Source organism: Salminus brasiliensis, chromosome 10, assembly GCF_030463535.1.
Source record: "Salminus brasiliensis chromosome 10, fSalBra1.hap2, whole genome shotgun sequence".
In the NCBI taxonomy this organism is placed as follows: Eukaryota; Metazoa; Chordata; class Actinopteri; order Characiformes; family Bryconidae; genus Salminus; species Salminus brasiliensis.
Window position 1 is genome coordinate 22,598,308 of NC_132887.1, and position 21,569 is coordinate 22,619,876.

Consider the following 21,569-nt stretch of genomic DNA (forward strand, 5'->3'; position numbering starts at 1 on the left):
ACACATTATTTAGCATGGTATTGTGTGGTTTTGGACACAGCCATAGTCTGTAGTCATAGGCTGTAACCAATATAGATCCCTGCTCCCACATTAGTATTGGATCATACAGCGGGAGCGACCAGATGTATAGGTGCCAGATACCCCAGGACGCCTTCAGAGGTCTTGTGGAGTCCATGTCTTGACAGGTCGGAGCTGTTTTGGCGGTGTGATGAATGGGCCTACACGATATTAGGCAGATGGTTTCAATGTTATGACTGATTGGTGTATTGCTACTGCCTTTACTGAGGAACTTATGAAGATCTTTTTTTTTAGGGTGTACTTAGCAAAAGAATGTGCGATTATTGCGTGTGTAATGTTCTGACCTTCAACAATGTCCTCAATTAATGATAAAAATTGGACTTCAAATGATATTAGCAGCGTGTGCTAAAAATGCCCAGTGGGTTGGTGATAGCCCCTATTACCTTTATGAATATTAAAATGCTAATCCCTCTCTCAAATGCATGCATGCGCAAGCTCTATTAATCCAAAGGAAGAGACTTGCTTTCAAAGATCCAATAACTCAAGGTCTCCTGTTTGTTTGTGAGCCGGCCGGCCGGCCGCGTTCATAAGTGCCCAGGACAGCGAACGTTCGTTAGCATGCGCGGGTGAGTCAGTGCGGAGCAGCATCTTAGGATGTCTGGCCGCAGCAGACTGTGAAGAATCCTCTGCAAGCCATTTGAAGGGAATGGCCTCAACAACGAGATGCAAACAGGACACAAATGAGCTTATATCGCTCCCTCCTCAGATCAGTCACGCCACCGCCGCGGCTTCCGTCCGAGTTCGCCAGTGACGGTTCTCTTTGCCTGAAAGAGCTGCAACGGGCTCTCAGACATGCTGCTTTGGTCATTAGGGTGCCGTGGTCAAGCTGGGGTCAGAGACATTGCTGGTGCGATGTATTATCGAGCACTTGGGGAGGGATTCGCAACAGGAATATAATGAGCATTTCAACCATGAGCTGTCACCATATGGTCTTCTGCTTGGGTAGCTTAGCGCAATATCTCATTGCAGTTCGAGGCATGAATGTCAGGGAGTAAGGTCATATGCTAATCCCTGTTTTGCTGCCCTTTGCTCAGTAAGCGCACAGCCGTGGTAACTTCTGGAACTCTGACTCGGACTGCCTTTGCGTAGTTGACCGGGTTACTGGCGTCAGGTGCAGTCATATGGGGAGTTTGTATGACACCCCAAGGGTGTGTTACCGGGAAATGTGAAATCATCCGAAAAGTACTGTCCTCCTAAATCACCGGTCTGCAGCATACAGCGCGTCCAAACAGATTTGGAGTCAACACAGCACTTTGGGCAAAGAGCTTCTGCCTCTTTGTTCCTCTCTGCTTCTCTCCTGCTGGATTTTAAGTCTCGAAGGAAAAGAGGTCACCTTGTACTGAGCTATAAGCCGAACTGTAGACATGCTCCCGCAGCCTCATACGCTGTGCACAGTGCGTATAGACACTGTTAGGAACATCTCGCATGCTTCTCATCTTTCCTTCCATGTCTATGTCCCTGCTGTAGCTTTATGAAACAGCCCTTGATTTTGTGCGTCTTGAAGTCACCCCCCCAGTACGATTTCTCACAAATTTCACTGCTCCTGGTAAGATACAGTTTTTCCAGTCCGAGGTACATGACATACAGTCATCATGCACACTGGTGTAATGCCATGACAACACATCCCTGAGGACTACCCAGTGCAGGACAAGCAAGAGGGAACAGGCCACGGCAGCCAAGTCAACCCGATCCATTGATCATTTTATAGTTAAGAAGCCCTAGAGTATCAAACTGTATTTTCCCTGGCATCGCTGCATAGGGGAAGTTCAGTACATGGAAGTGACATACTGTGAACTTCAAACACTGTTGTGTCACATAGCGAAAAAGGAGCTGTTCCAAAGGGCCAGTTTCAAAACCCCAAAACTGCTACACACCACTCTTGATCCTTTGTATTTACACCCTCATATTTACATACACCCAGCCTTAGTGAAAGCAGCACATCAGCTTCAACATCTGCTAGTTGTGGGAATACAGGTGGCTATTTAAACCAGACCTCATGGCCACAGCGTCTTCTGTGCCAGTGTCCGCAGAAGTGGATCAGGCTAAAAGCTGGCGCTATCTTACTCTAGCTCTTATCAGCTTTTCTTTCCATGGTCCGCTCCCGCGAATACAAACAGCTGACTACCAACTGAAGCTAAATACACATCAGAAAGGAAAACACCAGTTAGACTCGAGAAAGCCGAACCCGAGAAAGCCAAAATAGACGAAGCGAGGTGGTTTCAGGGCTCAATGCTAATTTGTTGAGTTTGGCTAATTGCCACTTTTGTTAAATCAGGTGAGCTGGAGATGGCTGGGGTATCTAGGAGAATTCTGAAACCAAACCTTGTTCTTTAAACTACCTTAAAAGATACCAACTTTTTTGGAGGTAGTTTCATTGGTTGAGGTTCTCTAAGCCAAGCAAGTTCCGAGTTCTAATCTAGTGCTGATTTTCGATCTGTTAGCAAAATCAAAGCTGTTAGCCAGGAGTTTACCCAGGAGAAACAGCCATCACGCTGAGAAGTCTTTACTCTAGATGTCAAACATCTAGAAACATCTGCGAGGATTTGATTGGATTCAACCACGCAAGCATTTAGTGAGGTCATGTACTGATGTTGGATGATTCGTTCTGGATCACAACCGTCACTCCAGTTCGTCACTCCAGAGAACACAGTTCCACTGCCCCACAGCTCAGAGCTGTAGAGCATTATACGCTTGATACTGGGCACTTTAGGATTATGTAGGCCTGGTCCAGTGGTTCCCATTCTATTGGCAGTCTTTTGTATGTGCACAACTGAATGCTTGTGTCAGCAAAAAGAGTCTGAATACACTTATTTATAGTTATGGAGGGGGTCTGGGTCTCTGTCTGGATACATTTGGATGTATAATGTATGTTGAGGTGTATGGCACAGGGCGGAATGAAGAAAGCAAAGCAGCTTTGCGAAAGTAGCAGCAAAAAGAAGAACAAAGAACCCACTCTTCACGACTTCCTACTTCATAAGGCAGAGGCCAACGTGATCAGCCTTGACGCACACCTACTATTCATTTTCCTCACTCATTCTCCGGTCTCATTCTTTTTTTTTTTCTTCCTGCATAGGTACCCATTTCCCACAGTATTCAGCACCTGCAGTAAGAAGGACCTTGCCGCAAGTCTAGAGAAAGGAGTGGGAATGTGTCTGTACAACATGCCTGAGGTCAAAGTGCTGTATGGAGGACAGAAATGCGGCAATGGCTATGTAGAGGAAGGAGAGGAGTGCGACTGCGGAGAACCAGAGGTGCGGGTTAAACTGCTGTTTCATTTTTCAGCATCTGTTGACTACTTGCTTGCTGCTGCTTGGTGAGTCTTTCAGTAGCACTCTATCATATTGTTGCCAAGACATTAAGTATTCAATAAAAAGGGACAGCAAGATATTGAAATATGCCAGCATGAAGGAATGAATTTTGTTACACATATTGATTGTATGTGTATTCTTTGCGATTACAGACACGAGAAGAATTGCTAAACACTGCCTGTCAAAAGTTAGTGGACACCTAGTTTTTATAAGATTCTTTAATAACACTTAATTAGTGTTCTTTACAATACAACAGCTTACCAAAACTTGAAATGGTGCAGCAATGGGACTGATATTAAATTGGTGTTGGCATTGTAGAGTTTTTGGTTGTGATCTCTCACACCTGACCTGACTTTAATTATGAGTGACAGAAACTATAAATTAGAAACCCACTTTACAGTTATTGCAGAGCAACACAACTGAATTCAACCTCCGCATTTAACCCACGCAAGGTAGTGAATACACACACCAGTGAATTGTAGGAAACATGAACACAAACCTCAGCACCCAGGGAGCAAATGGGGGTTTGGTGCCTTGCTCAAGGGCGCCTCAATCCCACCCCTCTGGTAACCTTCTAGTGCCAAATCTGCTTGTCTAACCCTGTAGATCAGGTGTGTTTAATTAAAATGCAGTAAAGTCCAGTTAGTGACAGTTTCCTCAAGCCAGGATTGCATAACTTGCATTATGATTCAGTGTCATATCCTGTTATATCCCTAGCCTGGTAGGTAAATCAACATTTTATGCAGTCAACAATTGCATGTCAAATCAAATTACAGTTCAGTTACAATATTAGTTTATTTCAGTTATATTTATTGTCATTTTTTACACTGAAGTGGGTGAATGATTAACAGCAAATACTCTGAATGAAAGGATATTAAAATACAGTTCTTAATAACTCATCTCAGAGTCCCGCTTGACAGTCCCTGCTTTTAATAATCACCACTGAACATCATCTGAACATCGGAACATATGAGACGCATATGGTTTAGAACTGCACGTGGGAAGAATGCACATCTACCAGTCTGTCCATTCTGGATGAAAAGCTTGGTCACTCCACGCCATGTAAATGAAATGTCCTCTGGCTCGCTTTCTCCTCCGACCCCTGTTTCTCATCTCTTCCTTGTATCTGTGGTACTCACTCAAGCCAAAGCCTCCTCATAATGCACAGCTCTGGTTGGCTGAGTAACATCATGTGTGATATTTACAGCACATGCGATTGGTCTGTGAGTTTTCTGGGACGCAAAACCTGTATTTGTAAAGAGCGGAAAAGTTACACTAGTTACACTAAATAAACACAGCATCAAAACTGAATAGTTTAACGGTTATAGGTCCAAGTCCGGAGAGGACAGCATCTGGACCCGGCTAGCCGGCCGTCTATTTGTGACCTCTGCTGTAGACCATGGCATTAGTTATCTTAAGCAAACTATATTATTTATTTATGAAGGACAGCAATCCATCTTAGGTGTACATTTGCTAAATATTCATTTTTGGAAACAATTATTTATGATACAGCATATGAAATATATGGCCCCACTGTATATTAAGTGTATAATTACACAATAATAATCCATGTAATAATAAGACAACTTCTAGTGATGTATTCACTGTTACAAATGGATTGCAGTAGTGGCCTACAGCTTGAGTAAATACATGTGTAGAATTTACTTTAGTTTTGACTAAATTAATATAATATAAAGTTAATATATCATATGAGGTTATACATATATGTTATAGATGGAGGCTGGTTACATTAATATGAACTGCTGCTGTTTCTGGTGCAGATATAGGTGCCGCTATGCTGTATCTGTAGATACATTGTAGTTACATGGATTGTTAATGTGTAACTACACAGTTATCAGAGCAACTTAATATATAGTGAGCCATATATATAATGGAATATAATAGAATTTTAAAAACTTGGCTAAATGTTGTTCCAAAAGAAATGTCTGTCTTTTGGAAATCAGGTCATCTTTTAGTCTTGACTGTTCTCCAGGTGGATGATTCAGAGCTTGCTGGTGAAGTCAGATGGAGTATTGGTTTTGGACTAGGTTATGATAGAGCAAGGCCAGGAGTCAGAGTGTTCCGTGTGCTCTTTATATCACAGACCAAAACCTGACAGCCGTTATAAAAGAGCAAACAACACGTTCGCACATCTGGAGAGTGAGTACATGCCAAAGGCCAGATGGATGCCCAGTAACGAAGCTTATGTCTTGGCCAGAAGGATGAGAGACCCCCATCCCTTTCCGACTTTCTTTGCTCATTCTGTCTGCATGCACACACATACCCACACAATAGGCTGACGTCAGGCTGCCTGTAAAGAGATTTCTCTCATGGCCAACAGAGGTCAAAGCTGACCCAACATGCACTGTCGGCCCGGAGCCAGCACACCGGGGCCTTGTTAAAGAAAAGAAAGAACTAAGAAGGGAGAGAGAGAGGGAGAGAGAGAGGAAAGAGAGAGGCGTAATTGTGCCCCATGTGAAATGAATGTAACTGTATTAATAATTTCCTTTAAGGAAGTACACGTCTTGTGTGCTTCCATCTAATGATGCCCTGCACCGGAGAAAGACATGCTTTAAAAAAAGAATTTACTTCAAATAATTTCCACATGAATTAAACAATTAAATAATTACATCAATGGCATTATAATGTTGTAATATAAATAATATTATTCAATTCAAATGATTGATTCCTACAAAACAGGAGGCTATGAGAAGAACTTTCCTATTTTTCTTTGCTGAGTTTGTAATGTGATGTCAAAATGGCAGTTTACACATACAAGGTCAGGGAGAACGTCTCATAGGATTGCTAGGCAGGCAAATCAGCACCCCCATTTGACTGCTAAAGACCTTCAGGAAGACTGAGCAGACTCTGGAGTGGTGGTGCATTGTTCTACTGTTCAGTGACACCTATATAAATATGGCCTTGATGGAAAGGCATGAACATATCCTCTCCTGTGTTTTCACCAACTAAATGTTTACTTAGTTTTCCTCCTCAATTTTTCATAGCCAGTTAGCCAACTCACTCGTTTGTACTTCCCCCTATCACATGTAATGCTCCCGCCACTGGGGAGGACTGCAGACACGTGCAACCAGCCACCGCCTCTTTTTGAACTATCACTACCACTGGGCATGAGCTGGGCACCGAGCTCTGATGCATCGACAAGCAGACAGAATCACACTAAAGTGATGTGGACAGAGAGAGAGCGTCTCCCGAAAAAAGCAAGGCCAATTGTGCTCTCTCAGGCTTTGGCTGCTGATGGCAATCAGCATTACCCGGGATTCAAGCAAGCAGTGCCTTAGTCCACTGGACGTTTTCAAAGGAGCATCTAAACAAGTCTTATACTTTTAATCTTTGTCCTGTGGAGTCATGAAGCTTAATTTCTGTTGCTGTTTTTTTTTTTTTTTGCCCTTGCGGCCAGCTGATGAAGTTCACACCTTTTCGGCCCTGGCAGCATGCATGTACATACGAAACTCATGCACAGCGCATGGTGAGATCAGCGCCTCAAAATAGCAGATCTCTCTTTAAAATAATAACAGGACTAAAGGGTGCTCACACGGACTGCTAATCAAAACCATACGTGCTAATGCACAACCCAGTCCAAAGACCGGTTTTCAAAGGTTGTTGTTTTCCTCTGTTGTAATGTTCCCATGGTTTTGCACAAGCTGTTAAAGGATTAGCAGACATGAGGGACTTCCCAGCAGGAAGACTGAAGAAGGCAACCCATGAAGAAGTATCACAGCCACTGACCCTTGTGCATTCTAGACTTTCTTCGATGTTGTTTCTGCAACAGCAGGCTGTCAAACACCTAAAACACGACATTGTGATTAATTGCGATTAATCAAAAGGACACCATATGGGCGAAAGTATTGGGACACTTGCTCATTAATTTTTTCTTCTGAAATCAGGGGTATTAAAAAGAGTGTATTCTACTTTTACTAGATTTTGGAGCATCGCTGTGAGGCTTTGATTGCATTCAATGATGAGACCTCATCCCTAAATCCCCAGCTCATCTCAGAAGTATTGTATGGAACAGAATCATTCCTGAGAGAACACAGTTCCACTGCTCCACAGCTCAGTGCTGGGGGCTTTATATTCCTCCAGCCCACTCCTCGTATTAGGCAAGGTGCCAATGGGTTCAGGTTTATCTGCTACTTCTCTACATGAACTAGACAAGCTGTGTGTGTGCATTTGCATCTGTGTCAGCAATGGGTGCAACTTAAAGCAGCTGAATGCATTCATTTGAAGGAGTTTCCACAAACACTTGAAGAGTGTATTTTCATATATTTAGATACTTACAGTAAATATAGATTTATTCTGTTAAAAAGCAGCACAATTCATTTATTTAATTGGTTCATTCAAATATTTCAATAACATTCATTCATCAACCTGAACTTGATGTTTTCTTCGACATTGAGTGAAAGCAATAGTGAGTGCATGTTCCAACTTATCTGTCTACAACAAATAGACTTATGCACAAGTTTAGACCCCCCTCCCCTTTGTTGTTGATTTTCTGAGTAATTATAAGTTGACAGATAATCAACCGGCAATTAAAAAGCCATTTAAAAGCTGTATTTGAATGGGAGGACTGCAATTCTAACATAGCAACATACAGAGCCTGCAGTACTATGAATGGTTTGAAGAGTGAAATTAAGGAAAAACTGTTCACAGCTTATGTATCTTGCTGTGTGTATCTAACACCTAATGCAACTGATCATTTTGACAGCACTATTTGTCACACCGTTCACTAAAATACTGATGTCTGTTGTATCATTGTCACATTTTGATTGACAGTAAAGAATGTGATCGACCAAAACCCAAAGGTAGATTGCATAGACTGTTTATTTATTTATTTATTTATTTATTTATGAGAATATATGTCACAAATTTGTTGTTTTTTCATTGTTACTTCAATTAAACAAGTCAGTATAAGCTGATGTATTCACCAGCCCTCACTGCCCTCACCAGCCCTAGACCCCTTTAACTGGGCAATAAAACATAATAGGCTTTCATGTGTCGGAATATGAAATTCCAGGCTTACAATCAATAATGCACCAATTTAATTTCTGTGTGGACATGTTGGCCTTTAAATTATTATAAAAAGCAAGAGTTCTGTGTTTCACTTAGCCCTGTGTTAGAGGACACAGCGTACTACAGTTGTCCACAGTTGTACAGGCAAATGGAAAAGAAAAGCCATAAAGATTTAAACCATAAAGTACATAAATAAATAAAAAATATTTTATTTTAGTGACACTTCTGGGAAGGAGAGGTAAATGAAAGTGACATACAGTACTAAGCAAAGGTTTAGGCAACTGTGAAAAGAAGATTCAAATGAAAAAGCTCTTTATCTGGGTAGCAGGTATTTATTGTATTGTATTTATTGTATTGCTATTTATTATCCTTGCTTAATTATGTTAAATCAGGTGAGCTGTTGATGGAATCAAACACTCCCACATACTGGCTGGGAGCTTCCAGGAGAAATCCGGAACCAAGCTTTGTTCTCCAAACTAGCTCACATGATCTCCACTACTTTGTTCAACATGAGAAATTCTTGTTACTTCTGTATTTTTGGTTTCTTGCATCTATTCTAATGGAATATGAATGGTTTGCAAGCAAAAACTCCTATTGCTGATATACACACTTTAAAAGGTCTAAATCTACCTAAAATCTACCTAAATGCCTAAGACCTCTGCACAGTACTGTATATAAAATACATGGAGAAATAAGGAGGTAATACTGTAAAGAAAGGTTGCCTCTGGAGCTCCTGTTATTTAGAGTGTTTTCACTCCTGTAGTTGATTTACTCTGAAAAGGGAAAATGATGACTGATGAGATGTCTGTGTCACATTTATTCACCCCTGTGTGATTGTGTTCTGTGTTCAGGAGTGTATGAACCCATGCTGCAACGCCACTACCTGCACTCTTAAAGGAGACGCTGTGTGTGCTCATGGACAGTGCTGCGTAGACTGCCAGGTACTTGTTTGAGCTTGTGGTGTCTGTTTTTTGCTTCCTCCCTCTCTGCCCCTCGCTCACTCTCCTTCCCACTTTCTCTATTTCTGTGAGAGGAAAAAAAACGGTGAAAGCGTGGAAAACGCATTCTCTTTGCCCCATTAGTGGGTGCAACATCAACTGTCATTTACGCTCCGAAACTACACACTGGGTTTCCTCCGAGGGCTCCAGACACATAAATCAGTGAGCGAGGCTCATTGACTGACTGAACAGCGAGAGGGAGCAAGCACTTCTACACCAGAGGCCGTCAGTGGCACTGGTTGACTGGAGAAATATGCCAATATTATCACTGCATATTATTACTGTAATATCAACAGCAGTGCAGAACAGTCTTATTTTTGCTTTGAGGCAATGATCGCCAACTTTTCCACTTCATTGTGCGTGCAAGCTTTACAGCATAAAAAAGACGACCCCAGCTGAAAACACTTGGAGAAAAAAAATGACAGCCAGGCCTTCATGGGCATGTATTGACTCAAGCAAATAAGCTAACAATAATTAGCACAGAATGATGACTCACCTAGCTGCAAAGAAGAAAAACACTGCAGCTTTTTGCTTTTCTTTAGACGCAAAGCACCACACCAACCTCACTCACTCATGTTTAGCTGACTCATGACTCATGACTCATAAGTCCCTCCAAAAATTAGAACCAGCTCATTCAGGACTTTGGAGTAGAACGTTGCTGTCTGAAAAATATTCCCTGTTCAAAGATTTGTCCCTCATTCACATTATAACCCACACAAATTACCTGGTGAGAAATGTCCATACACTCTTAATAATAGAGGTACCTCAAAGGGATGCCATAGAATAACCTCTTTTTAAAGGTCTAAAGAACCTTGCTTGATGTGAAGGCCCTTTGCCAGTTTAAAGGTTCTTCACACTCCTTTATTTCAGTAAAGCGATGGAAATCACAATTGGGGCTCTTTAACATTGCTTTAACAGTAAACATTTCTAGCAGTGCTACCATTGATTTTCTAATGCTTTTTACTGCTTGTAATGATTAGATTTCTTTATCATGTGTATGTGTATGTGTATGTGTGTGTGAGTAGCTGAAGCCGGCTGGAACACCATGCAGAGAGTCCAGTAATTCTTGTGACCTGCCCGAGTTCTGCACCGGGGCCAGCCCCCACTGCCCCGCTAACGTCTACCTGCACGACGGACATGCGTGCCACAACGCAGACGGCTACTGCTACAATGGCATCTGCCAGACACACGAGCAGCAGTGCATCACCCTGTGGGGACCAGGTTAGTGGTGATGCTACTTGTGTTTAGTAATGTCTAAGCTTAGAGGTATCTTTTGAATTATTAGTCTATTCTAACTAGCTAAGGTTTTTCTTGGGCAAATAGCAAAGCACTTTGTAAGTCGCTCTGGATAAGATCATCTGCTAAATGCCGTAAATGTAAATGTAAATGCTACTGATTATGCAAGGATATTTTAATGCATCTATAGATTGTAGAGTGTATATATAGAAATTTTTTTGTATGTCGTTATGAATTTCAAGTAAGGATGTGTAGTTTTCATATAACATAACCATGTGAAACCACACCATGTTAAGTGAAAGTGTAACATCAAAGCTGGATGGAAATATTTAATATAAAAATAGCACAAATATGCACAGTGTAAGCTAAATGCGATTCATTTTAACAAGCCATGGACTTTTAATTTTAATTTTAATTTTATTAATTAATTAATAAGTGAAATGAATAGACTGCAAGTCACATTTATTAATGTTTGTTTAAATGTGAAGTAAATAAAAAGAAAAGGCACCTCCATTAGCTGACATTATGAAGCCGTCAGTGGTAAGAAAGCCTTCATAATAGACAGGTTACACCCTTTACAAAAAGGGGTAAATTTACTACTGAAAAGGAGTTCTTTGCCTTGTAACAATGCTGGAACATTTTTTGGGTTCTGTATATATATATATATATATATATATATATATATATATATATATATATATATATATATATATATAACTGTGAGGAACCATACACAAGAGGTTTTCTATTATAGAGAAATATAATTTATCCAGACAAAGAACCATTAAATATTTTTTATAGAACCATTGGCATTTAAAACCATTGCCATTTTGTCAACTAAAGAAGCCTTGAAGAACTTCTTTTTTATCCGTATTGCTTTGATTCATAACAACAGTCCCCAATCAGTCTTATTGCCACAGATGTATAAAATGAAGCACCTACCCATGCAGTCTGCCTTTACACACATTAGTGAAAGAGTGGGTGGTTCTAAAGAGCTCCCTGAAATCCAGCTTGGCACTGTAACAGGATGCAACGTTGTCAAGTCAGTTGGTGAAATGTCTTCCCTTCTAGATATTCCACCATCAACTGTGGGTTGTATTATTGGAAAGTGGAAATGTTTAGGAACCACAGCCACAAAATGATAGACCACTGACAGTTACAGAGTGGGGTTGGCAAGTTCCAAACCTGCTGTTAGAGCTGCTGGGAACCTTTTCAACATCATATTAATGCCTATGGATTTAGAATGGGATGTATTTTCTATTGGAGTATGCAGTATGAATACTCTTAGCTACAAATCTGTAAAATGCTACTTACAAATTGAGTATTTAATTTGAAAAACATGGACTGTCCCTTCTAACACTTCTAATGATTTATCAAATTCTCATTTGAATGACTTACCTAAAGGTATTTTAGGTCAGTTGTCCAACCTCAAGTCAATACCAAGCCTAGACTATAATTTCCATTGACGATTCACTGCAGTTTTTTTCCAATACCAGACTTAATCCATGTCTGAGAATCCGTGTCTTAGAGTGTAACTGATTATCCCTGTCATCTTACAGATGTCTTTGGATGCCGATGCCCTATATTTCAAATCCAATAGCAATGGAAGAGTTTCTGTTTCCCTTCATGTGCATCTAACAAAAGATTTGGGTTCATGTATCATGACATGGAGAACTATGTTTTCCATATGGCTAATAAATCTTGCCTCTAATATGACGCAGGCCACAGTTTGCTACATACTGAAGCGGTCTTCCAGCTCTCTGTTTTTAATTCAGAGAGAAACTCAGGCATGATGATGTGAGTGTAGCAATGCGAGTCCCACTCTGACTTAAAAAATCCCATTTACACAACTTTCCCATTACAGCAAACGTAGCCGATTGGCCAAGATGTTTGGTGTCCAAGTTGAGTTTTTTTTAGGTAACAGTATGCCATGCCAGAAGCATGTGTCAGACACTACATTACCAAGTACTCAAACACAGATTTAAGAAGGGATGATATAGGTATGAAGTTTACACAGTGCTAAATTGGTGACTTTAAGCTTGCATTATCTGTTAGCAATAATATGCTCAGAACTCCAGTGCAAAACTAAAGAAGCAAACTTTAGACACCAAACGTAAACCCACATTGGCTTAGTAAGTGCAAGATTAGATTTTGTGCAAAACTTTTGTATATCTTCCCTCTTTTCTGTCTTTCTAGGAGCCAAACCTGCACCCGGTATCTGCTTTGAGCGGGTGAACTCAGCAGGGGACCCCTATGGGAACTGTGGGAAGGATTCCAAAGGCTCCTTTGCCAAGTGTGAACCACGGTATGCCTCGCACGCTTGTCATACCTCATTCACAACAATCTAAACAGTCTTACATACTTACACAGCAGAAACAACCGGTGGCAGATATTGACAGGACGTAAAACTACAGAGCATGACCTGGCTTACATTTACAAGATCAAACGTCATGTTAGAAGATAGAGGAGATGGTCATCCTGAACTGGAGAACTGCATTGCTTAATGAACTATTCTTTAAGCACCAGCGGCAGTAGAGATGGTTAAGCTGACTGAAAATAAATCTGCATTACTGCCGTTACTGTGGAAACCAAAGTCACTAAGCAACAACATAGTGGTCGGCTGTCTTTGCTCACTTGATAACATATCTTTAGACGCATTAATCAGTGTCTTTAAGAATGTTGTGCTGAACTCACTGAAGGAATTGTGTTGTTATCTAGAATGAAGAGCATTCTAGTTCAACACGCACAAAAAGGTGACATTAAGTCACTAAAATTTTATGTTTTATCAAGTACAGCTGACCAATGTTTTTTGCCGAACACTGGATGTGGGAGTCTGAGAAATGTCTCTCAATGGACGTCCATTATTTCCTTTCTAATAAAGGAAACTGAGTTCAGACAACAAGGAATAAAAAGACTTACCATTGTTATTCTAATATTCTCCATCTGTAAGTCCAGTCTAGGGTCTAGAATCCCTTGTCATCTTATTTGCACTCGTCCACTTTCAATAATTTCCAGTCAATTGCTATCAAATGGTTTGTGGTCATATCATATTCAAAGTAGCTGACATAGCTACTGCTACACATCATAAAGTAGATGGATAGGCTCACCCAACATTCAACAACAGACTATTTAACATTATTTATAGCCTAACTAGCTTCTGTACATGTTGTGGAGCACTATATGTATAAGTTATATCCACCACCTTTCAAAGAAGTGGACCGTACATCTGCTCTTACCGTTTTGTGGAGGGGAAACTTCACTGTTGTGAAGCTCTGGTAAAGCAGACGTGTCAGGTGCTTGTGAGGCTGTCAGCTAAGACTTTAGCCTAAGAGCTAACCTATAGGCTATAGGCTCTGGCTGATAGACCAAGCAACTTTAGCTTTTTTAGCTACGAATGTAATTGTCTCTTTCAATCAGTGTCACCAGCTGGTAGTTGACAGTGGTTCTTGATTACTCAAGAAGACATTGTTGCAAGTTCTGTTTTCAATGCTTTCCACAGGCCCGTGTAGCTGCCAGTGGTGCTACCATGGCTGCATATTCACACTGCACATAGTAAAACAGCATTTAGCATTTCCCCCTCTTTTCTCCCCAATGTAGTCATTCATCTATGTCAGACCTACTAACTCCCTATCACACAATGCTACCAGTACTGTAAGGGGGAAGTGTTGATCACCACCCTCCTTATTCCTGACTCCCCATCTCATCTCATACTCAAAGGTATTGGATGGGCACCATCATTCCAGAGAACACAGTTCCACTGCTCCACGGCTCAATGCTGGCATAAGGCATAGTGTCAATAGGGACATTCTCCTATTCTAGTGGCAGTATTTCTCTACAGGAAATATAGTGTGTGTGTGTGTGTGCAACCCAAAGTAGCTAAATGCATTCATTAGAAGGGGTGTCCACAAACATTTGTACATATAATATATGTTGTTTTTTGTATGTTATATATAATATATGTTGTCTGCCTTCAGTGAAACCTGAATGTCAGCTACTGCATGGTGGAGCTGCACTATAACAGAGTAATGCTGCGTTCTCTGATTCATATGTGTGTAAAATCCTGTCATTCTAATATTCTACCCATTCAGATGCCATTCACTCAGTTCTCACTTGTCAACAGCTCTCCATGAGGGGCAGCTCATGGCATGATTTGTATTTATGACAAGTGAATTATACTCCACAACTGAGGGGAGCAAAAATACCATTTGTCGCATAATGCTGCTTTAAATAGCTGGCAACATTAGCACAGCTGACACTGGTGAACTTTCCGCATAGCCAATCCATCAGATATCTGTCCTCATTACACAACTAAAAAACTACAATTGATCTATTCTAGGACTATGACCTGTCACTTACATACAACTTTATAATTAGCAGAAATGTATAATACTGTATAACTTGCTGTTCTCTACCGCCTGGATCCTTTCTGTATTTCTGATAACTTGAGTTAGGCTCAGGTCATTTTGGTATATTTTATCCTGTTTTTCCTTTGAAAGAACATCGCTCTCTTTTATTGATTGGTGTTTGTGTTTGTGTGTGTGATTTCTGATCCAGGGATTCTAAGTGTGGGAAAATTCAGTGCCAGGGGGGAGCCAACAGGCCCGTCATTGGTACCAATGCTGTTTCCATAGAAACCAACATCCCACTGCATGAGGGGGGGCGTATCCTGTGTAGGGGGACGCATGTATACCTCGGCGATGACATGCCCGACCCAGGACTGGTACTGGCAGGCACCAAATGTGCCGAGGGCATGGTATGACAAACAGCATTGCACAGAGCTCCAGTAACAAGCACAGATCTAACGTTCAGTCGGTGGAGTTGATGTTTGCTGACACCTACTCAATAGCTTTTTCTCTCTCTGCCTTTTCCTCTCCATCACAGATGTGTTTGAACAGGCAGTGTCAGAATGTCAGTGTGTTCGGAGTGCACGAGTGTTCGGGGAAGTGTCATGGCAGAGGGGTAAGTGTTTGCGCACATAGAACCAGAAATATTTCCAGAAAGCCGAGTTTGGCAGATATTTATAGTTCTGACAAACCACAATGTTCTGCTCTCTAGACATAGGTTTCATAGGTTGCTGGTTTGGATGTGGACCTCACATTTGCGAATAGGCCAAATTTAAACTTTACTCCTGTGGGCAGGGAGCAGGCAAAAGGATAAAGGATAAAGGATAAAGGTGCACGTATTCGTCACTGTACAGGCATGTACAGGCATAGCCTAACCTAGAAGATGTGGTCAGAAGTTTACGTTACCCGTCTTTAATAGAAAAGACAAAATTGGCAGTTAAAATCATACATACAAGAAAAAGTCTGCAAAATGTCTTGTAACCTGACCAAGGCCAATGCTATCTTAACTGCCTGTTAGTGATCATGATTGCTAGTAGCTGGTTGTTTCTTTGTGCCCACATAAAAAGAGTTTGTTTGACAGCACTCGTTGGATTGACCAACACATAATAGAACAGAAAAGTCCAAGGAGCTCAGTGCAGACCTCAAATGAATGATTGTAGATTTCAGGAATATCTCTTGGGAGATTCTCTTGTAAACAACTGCAGATTCCAAAATAATCCGCTCAAGCAACTGTTTGTAAGTTATTAGGAGGTGAAGTCACATTGCCAATGTTTGGATGAAGATTCAAACTATCACCATGATCTGAGAGAACATTGGTTCAGGTGGTCAGGGGCAACCCAAAAAAACACCAAATCACAGTGTTTCCATGAACTGAAAGTTGCTCAGGTACCAGTATCACTGTTTTGCGTCGCCATAAACAGAGAGGCTGCCATCAAAAAAGGAAGCTCCTACTCAAAAATTACAACAGACCACCTGGACAAAGAAAGAGGAGGAAAGCTTTATGGTCATCTTACACAAAGATTGAGTTATTTTGACCACAATGAGGTATCCAACCCTAAGAACACTAACTGTACTAGCTGTTAAGCATGGTGGTGGTAGTTATTGCTCTGGGGCCTGTTTTCTGTCAGTGAAACTGTTACACTGCACAAAAGGGAAGTTTGGAATAATGAAGAAGGAGGCCAACCTCCGAATTATTCAGCATAACCTTAAACCATCAGCTAGATGGCTGAAACCTGGGCTTAACTAGATGTTCATACAGGACAGTGAAGTCAGACAAACATTAGTGGTGGTTGAGCAAGCAAATTTATATTGAGCTATTGGAAAGGCCTTTCCAAAGTCTTGACCTTAACCCAATCAAAATTATGTGGACTGTGCTTAAAAGGCTGGTCTGTGCCAGGAAAGCAACCAATCCTGCCGTGGACAATGAAGCTTTTACACATGCCTGTGGTACACTCATTTTGCCCCAGAAAAACACAGAGATCATTAAAAGCCCAATAGAGAAACAAAATTCATGTCCATAATGAGTGCATGCAAACTCCTGATCACTATTTCAACTGAGGTGTTTATTCAGAGTTAATTATTGGGCACATACTTATCGTCTTGCTTTGCACACAGGAGTAATAATGACCAACATAACTTTAATACGATGCCTAATTCTGCCATGTCTGCCTTCAGTGTTAATGAGTTGGCTGATTATTGTGCTGTACTGAGATCTGACTAGCTAATCCTAATCCTATTTTGTGTGCTCTACATCTTTTATGCTGAAAACCAGCCAGATTCATACACTTTCCAACCGTAATTCTCCACATTTATCTCCTATGTGAAGTATTCTTAAGACATGTAGCCTTCTTTCTTTGCTAGTGTAATGAGAAGCCCTTTGATTTAGCACTGTTAACTGAAGCTGGATGCTTGAGAGTGTGTTGGAGGCCCAGGAAAGAGCATCGCTTAGAAAATGCCTCATTTTTGATTGAGAAAAACTTTTTAACATTTTAATGTGTGTGTTTAGTTAACTTATTTAATTTGTATGAGCAGTCATTTTGGGTGGGCCAGTGCTAAAAAAAAAGGGAGGGACTGGGACCTGGACTTGCTGGCTTTGTTAATAGTGTTAGCACTGTTTCACCATATCATCAGTGTCAAAACTTGTATCTTAAGAACACTTTTGTAAGACTTTAGGTCAGGGGGACATTGTACTGACTTTGAAAAGTCCATATTAAGCCTTATTAAGCCAGTGGTTGGCATTAACCAGCTGCTCATTACTGCATTATTCAGTAAAAACCAGGCTGGATTAAAAGGGCCCTAGAATGTCAAACTGTGTTTTCATTGGCATAATTGAATAATGAGAGTTCAGAACATGTAAGTGACATACCATGAACCACAAATGCTCTTGTGTCCTCCTTAATCAACGCTTCATCAACACAACTATAAAATGTGCTAATTCCAAAACCCATAACAGTAACATATACATAATAACAATTCCAATCCATAAAAATTCATAACAGTCTTGACTCACCCTCAAAATGTACACCCAGCACTCTAGCGAAAGCCCTAGTCAAAGCTGGTGAAGTGGTCAAATGCAACAGCAACTTCAGGAGAATATGGTGTTGTTGATAATGGAGAGCAGCACATCACTACCAGGCTCTTCTAGTTATGGGAATGTTGGCTGCTATGTGAACCTGGTGTTCTGACTGCAGCTTTTCCTGCGCCAGTGTCTGCAGAAGAGGAGCTCAAACTCAGAATGCGTCAAAGCCAATGCCACAGGGGCGAACAGGGATCCGCGCTAGGCTAAAAGCTAATGCTAGCATTTTACCAGACCTTCCCTCAAATGTCTGCTCCCCTTCAAAAACAAACTGCAACAGACTACAGCAGCTATCAAACTGAAGATAAGCACACATCAGAAAGGAAGATACTGGCTTATGTACTGGCTGTTTACCTGTAAGACTTAAGAAAGGCAAACACAGGAAGGGGAGTGGGGGCAAGGCTAAAAGCGAACCCAGTTGCAATCTCTTCAGCTTGCAATGCTCTCCAGTAAGACTCAGGAATAATGACAGTGTTATTGTTGCAGTGTTAAAACTATGCTATAAAATGGGTTCGGTGAACCTGCCCCCGTAACGCAACCCAACCAAAGGAAAACAGTTAAAACACTGAATGAATGCATTTTCCAGGGTATTATTATTTATGTATTTTAAAATATGTTTTATGAAGTAAAGTCATATGACTTTACATTACTTCAAATGCAGTGGTTACCCTGCCTGTTCTAGGTTAGTGCCACTCTGCTCATTGTACAGAATTGTATAATCAATCACATAATAATATTGCTTCTTGGTTAGAGCATTGCAGATTAGGCTGCGGGGTAATACTGCACTCTCAATTATCCCTCACCTCCCCTAAGCATGCCCCGGTCTAGTAACCGCCTGCGCCGATGACTTCCGGCAGCTGCTGCGCTCCTTTGTGATCAGTCTTCATTGCCCCACCAAGGTTAAAGCACTTGTATTTAATAGCTTCATTTATGTTCTACTTAAAGCTCCATTCATCATCTTTTGGCTCAGATGCTTGCAGTGTTTGCCAGCGATGCGCTAAAATGCGAACACTATCAGCGCTGGCCAAGATACCCCCTACGCCGCCGTTTACATTCACACCCCACGTCCCGCCCCAGGGGGGTGGGTTTTATTCATTCCACTCCCCCCAAAAACAGCCACTTACCTCGGCCAAGCCAACGCCTTCTCAGGAATTCTAGTTTTTCACTATGCTGAGAAGCAAAGAAGACAAGGCCGATTTACAGACGCCAGTTTCTTTCTGCCCCCCTTTTTTTATTTGTCTGATGTTTGAACAAAAGGATTGCTGTTGACAGAGTGAATTAGTGTTGTCTGAGATTACTGAAGTGTGATGGCAGGTCCTCGCAGAATTGGAGCACAGTAGTTGAAACAAAACAAAAGCTGATCTTGACCTGTTCCTCTCCCTGATCTGTTGATTTGGGACGGGCGCTGGTGTATAATGATGTTGGAGTGTTTGTTCGTGTGTGTTTGTGTTTCGTTTGTGTTTCGTTTGTGTTCGTGTGTGTTTGCCTATCCCTACTGCCCAACTCAGTCGAGCTGCCGCTTATTAATGAGTGCAGCCCATTTCTTAGATAAATATCCTGACTTTGCAGGAAAAACAGAGAAAAGCCTACAATATCAGGACAAACTAAATAGCCTGGACTTTGTAAAGTGCTTCTTTTGCAGAAGCTCCACAATTCATTTCTTTAATGATGTGAATACTAAATACATTTCTGTTGTGTACTAAGAATAATGTTGGAATTTAGGGTCTAGGTTTAGGGATAGGCTTAGAAATGACTGTTACATGTTTGCAATATACAGTTTATCATATCTACCAAGGCAAGGCACCCCTGGTGAAAGATTATGTTACTGTGAATAGTGAAGCGAGTTAAATATGAATCTCCAAGAGGAAAGAAGCTGAAGATGTATTGTTCAGTATTTTTGCTTCATGCAGTAAAAGTGGAGAAAAAAATAAGGTACACAATGTTTGGAATCCCAAGAGATTGTAGATTAACTTTTCTAGATAACTTTTGCCAAGCCCTCAGATCTTTTGGCTCTATTGGCTTGTCATGGCTGTGACTTTTTCACAGTCATTGTTAGAAAAGGCCAGGTGATGGAAATATATAGACAGTATAGACACTCCCCAAAGCTTTTCCCAACAATCAGCAGCCATTGAACTCACTGAAAATGGTTTAAATAATTGATGCCCACATTTCCTTATTTAAGCAAATAATGCTATTAAGAAATGGCAGTAAACAGTAAACATGTTGGAGATCAAGTTTTAAGTTTGAGATAAGTGCTTGTAGGATTGCTTGAAGGCTAATTAAGGAAACCTTTGCAGGCTCTGGAGTGGTGGTGCACTGTTCTACTGTGCAGCGACACCTGCATAAAAAAAACATTCCTGCACGCTCAACATAAAATCCAGCAGCAGAGGTTTTATTAACTATTGGGGGTGTATTGCTCATGCTTTGTGCTTCTGCTGCAGCCAGTGACTTGGGAAACATGTTGCTAGTAGAGGAAGAAATTGATTCAGTTAAAAACCATCAGTAACAAAAACTAAAAAGCTGAATATGAATTGAGAATGGCTTTTACAACAGGATAATGATCCTAAACACACCTCATGGCCAACCTCAAGGCTAGACACAAAGCTCAAGGTTTTGCCTTGGCCCTCACAGTCCCCCAAACCTAAACACTGTCAAGAATCTGTAGACCTCAAAAGAGCAGCACAGGGAGTGTTAATAGTACTGACTGTGCAGAGTGCCCACAAAAGGAGCCCTTTACCTACTTGGTTCCTAAACTGAAAAAGATGGAAATCACATGCATAGTGAGAGGAGCTGATCTCACTTATCTGGTAACTGTCTTTACTGCAATGCGCAACCTGCTATTAATGAAGCTGGTCACATGGTCCACACTGTGTGTAAGAATTGTAGTATTTTACACTGCTGTCTCACTGAGATAAGACTAGATGTTCTTCAGGTAGGGTAGGGTTGGGAGGGCTGTGTATTGTATCACGAAACTGGCGCTATGATTCAATATATTGTAATACTGTTAGCAAGGCAATGTACTATTATTGTTTTTTTTTATCAAATTGTAGGAAAACTGTCATAGTATAAAAACTTTAATACGAATAAGGGTGAATCTGAAAACTGAAGACTGTGTTTTAAAGAATTGATACTGTATTAAAAAACATAATATTATGATGCGTCATTATATATCAATAATTTGTTACACCCCTAGTTTATGGTTTTTCACCTCCATGTACTGAACTCATTATTGAACTAAGTGAATTGCAGTTTTCCATTCTAGGCAAGTTGAGAGATTTGAAATAATAATTCAATCTCTGAAAAGGCCTTATTTTTTACTATTATGCATGACATTATAAGAAGTTGGCTAAAGATTATGCTGAAAAGAGTAGGTTGGAACCCTCAGGTGTGGTTAGAACCTACCCACTGATAAAGAGCTTGAGGATGGCAGAACTGATGACCTTGAAAACCCTGAAAGGCAGTGCAAGGATTGTTCACTTATAAAGAATATATTCATGTTTGA

The 21,569-nt window shown here is 40.9% G+C and overlaps 1 protein-coding gene across 2 annotated transcripts in view; it reads left to right on the forward strand.

Annotated features, from left to right (window-relative positions):
- adam12b (ADAM metallopeptidase domain 12b) overlaps positions 1-21,569 on the forward strand; it is a 90,040-nt gene that overhangs the window by 44,093 nt on the left and 24,378 nt on the right. For both annotated transcript variants that reach the window (XM_072689720.1, XM_072689722.1), the window contains exons 9-14: positions 3,152-3,329; positions 9,266-9,355; positions 10,438-10,633; positions 12,845-12,953; positions 15,203-15,401; positions 15,530-15,607. In XM_072689720.1, the coding sequence (XP_072545821.1) occupies positions 3,152-3,329; positions 9,266-9,355; positions 10,438-10,633; positions 12,845-12,953; positions 15,203-15,401; positions 15,530-15,607 (850 nt within the window). The remainder of the gene's footprint in view (positions 1-3,151; positions 3,330-9,265; positions 9,356-10,437; positions 10,634-12,844; positions 12,954-15,202; positions 15,402-15,529; positions 15,608-21,569) is intronic.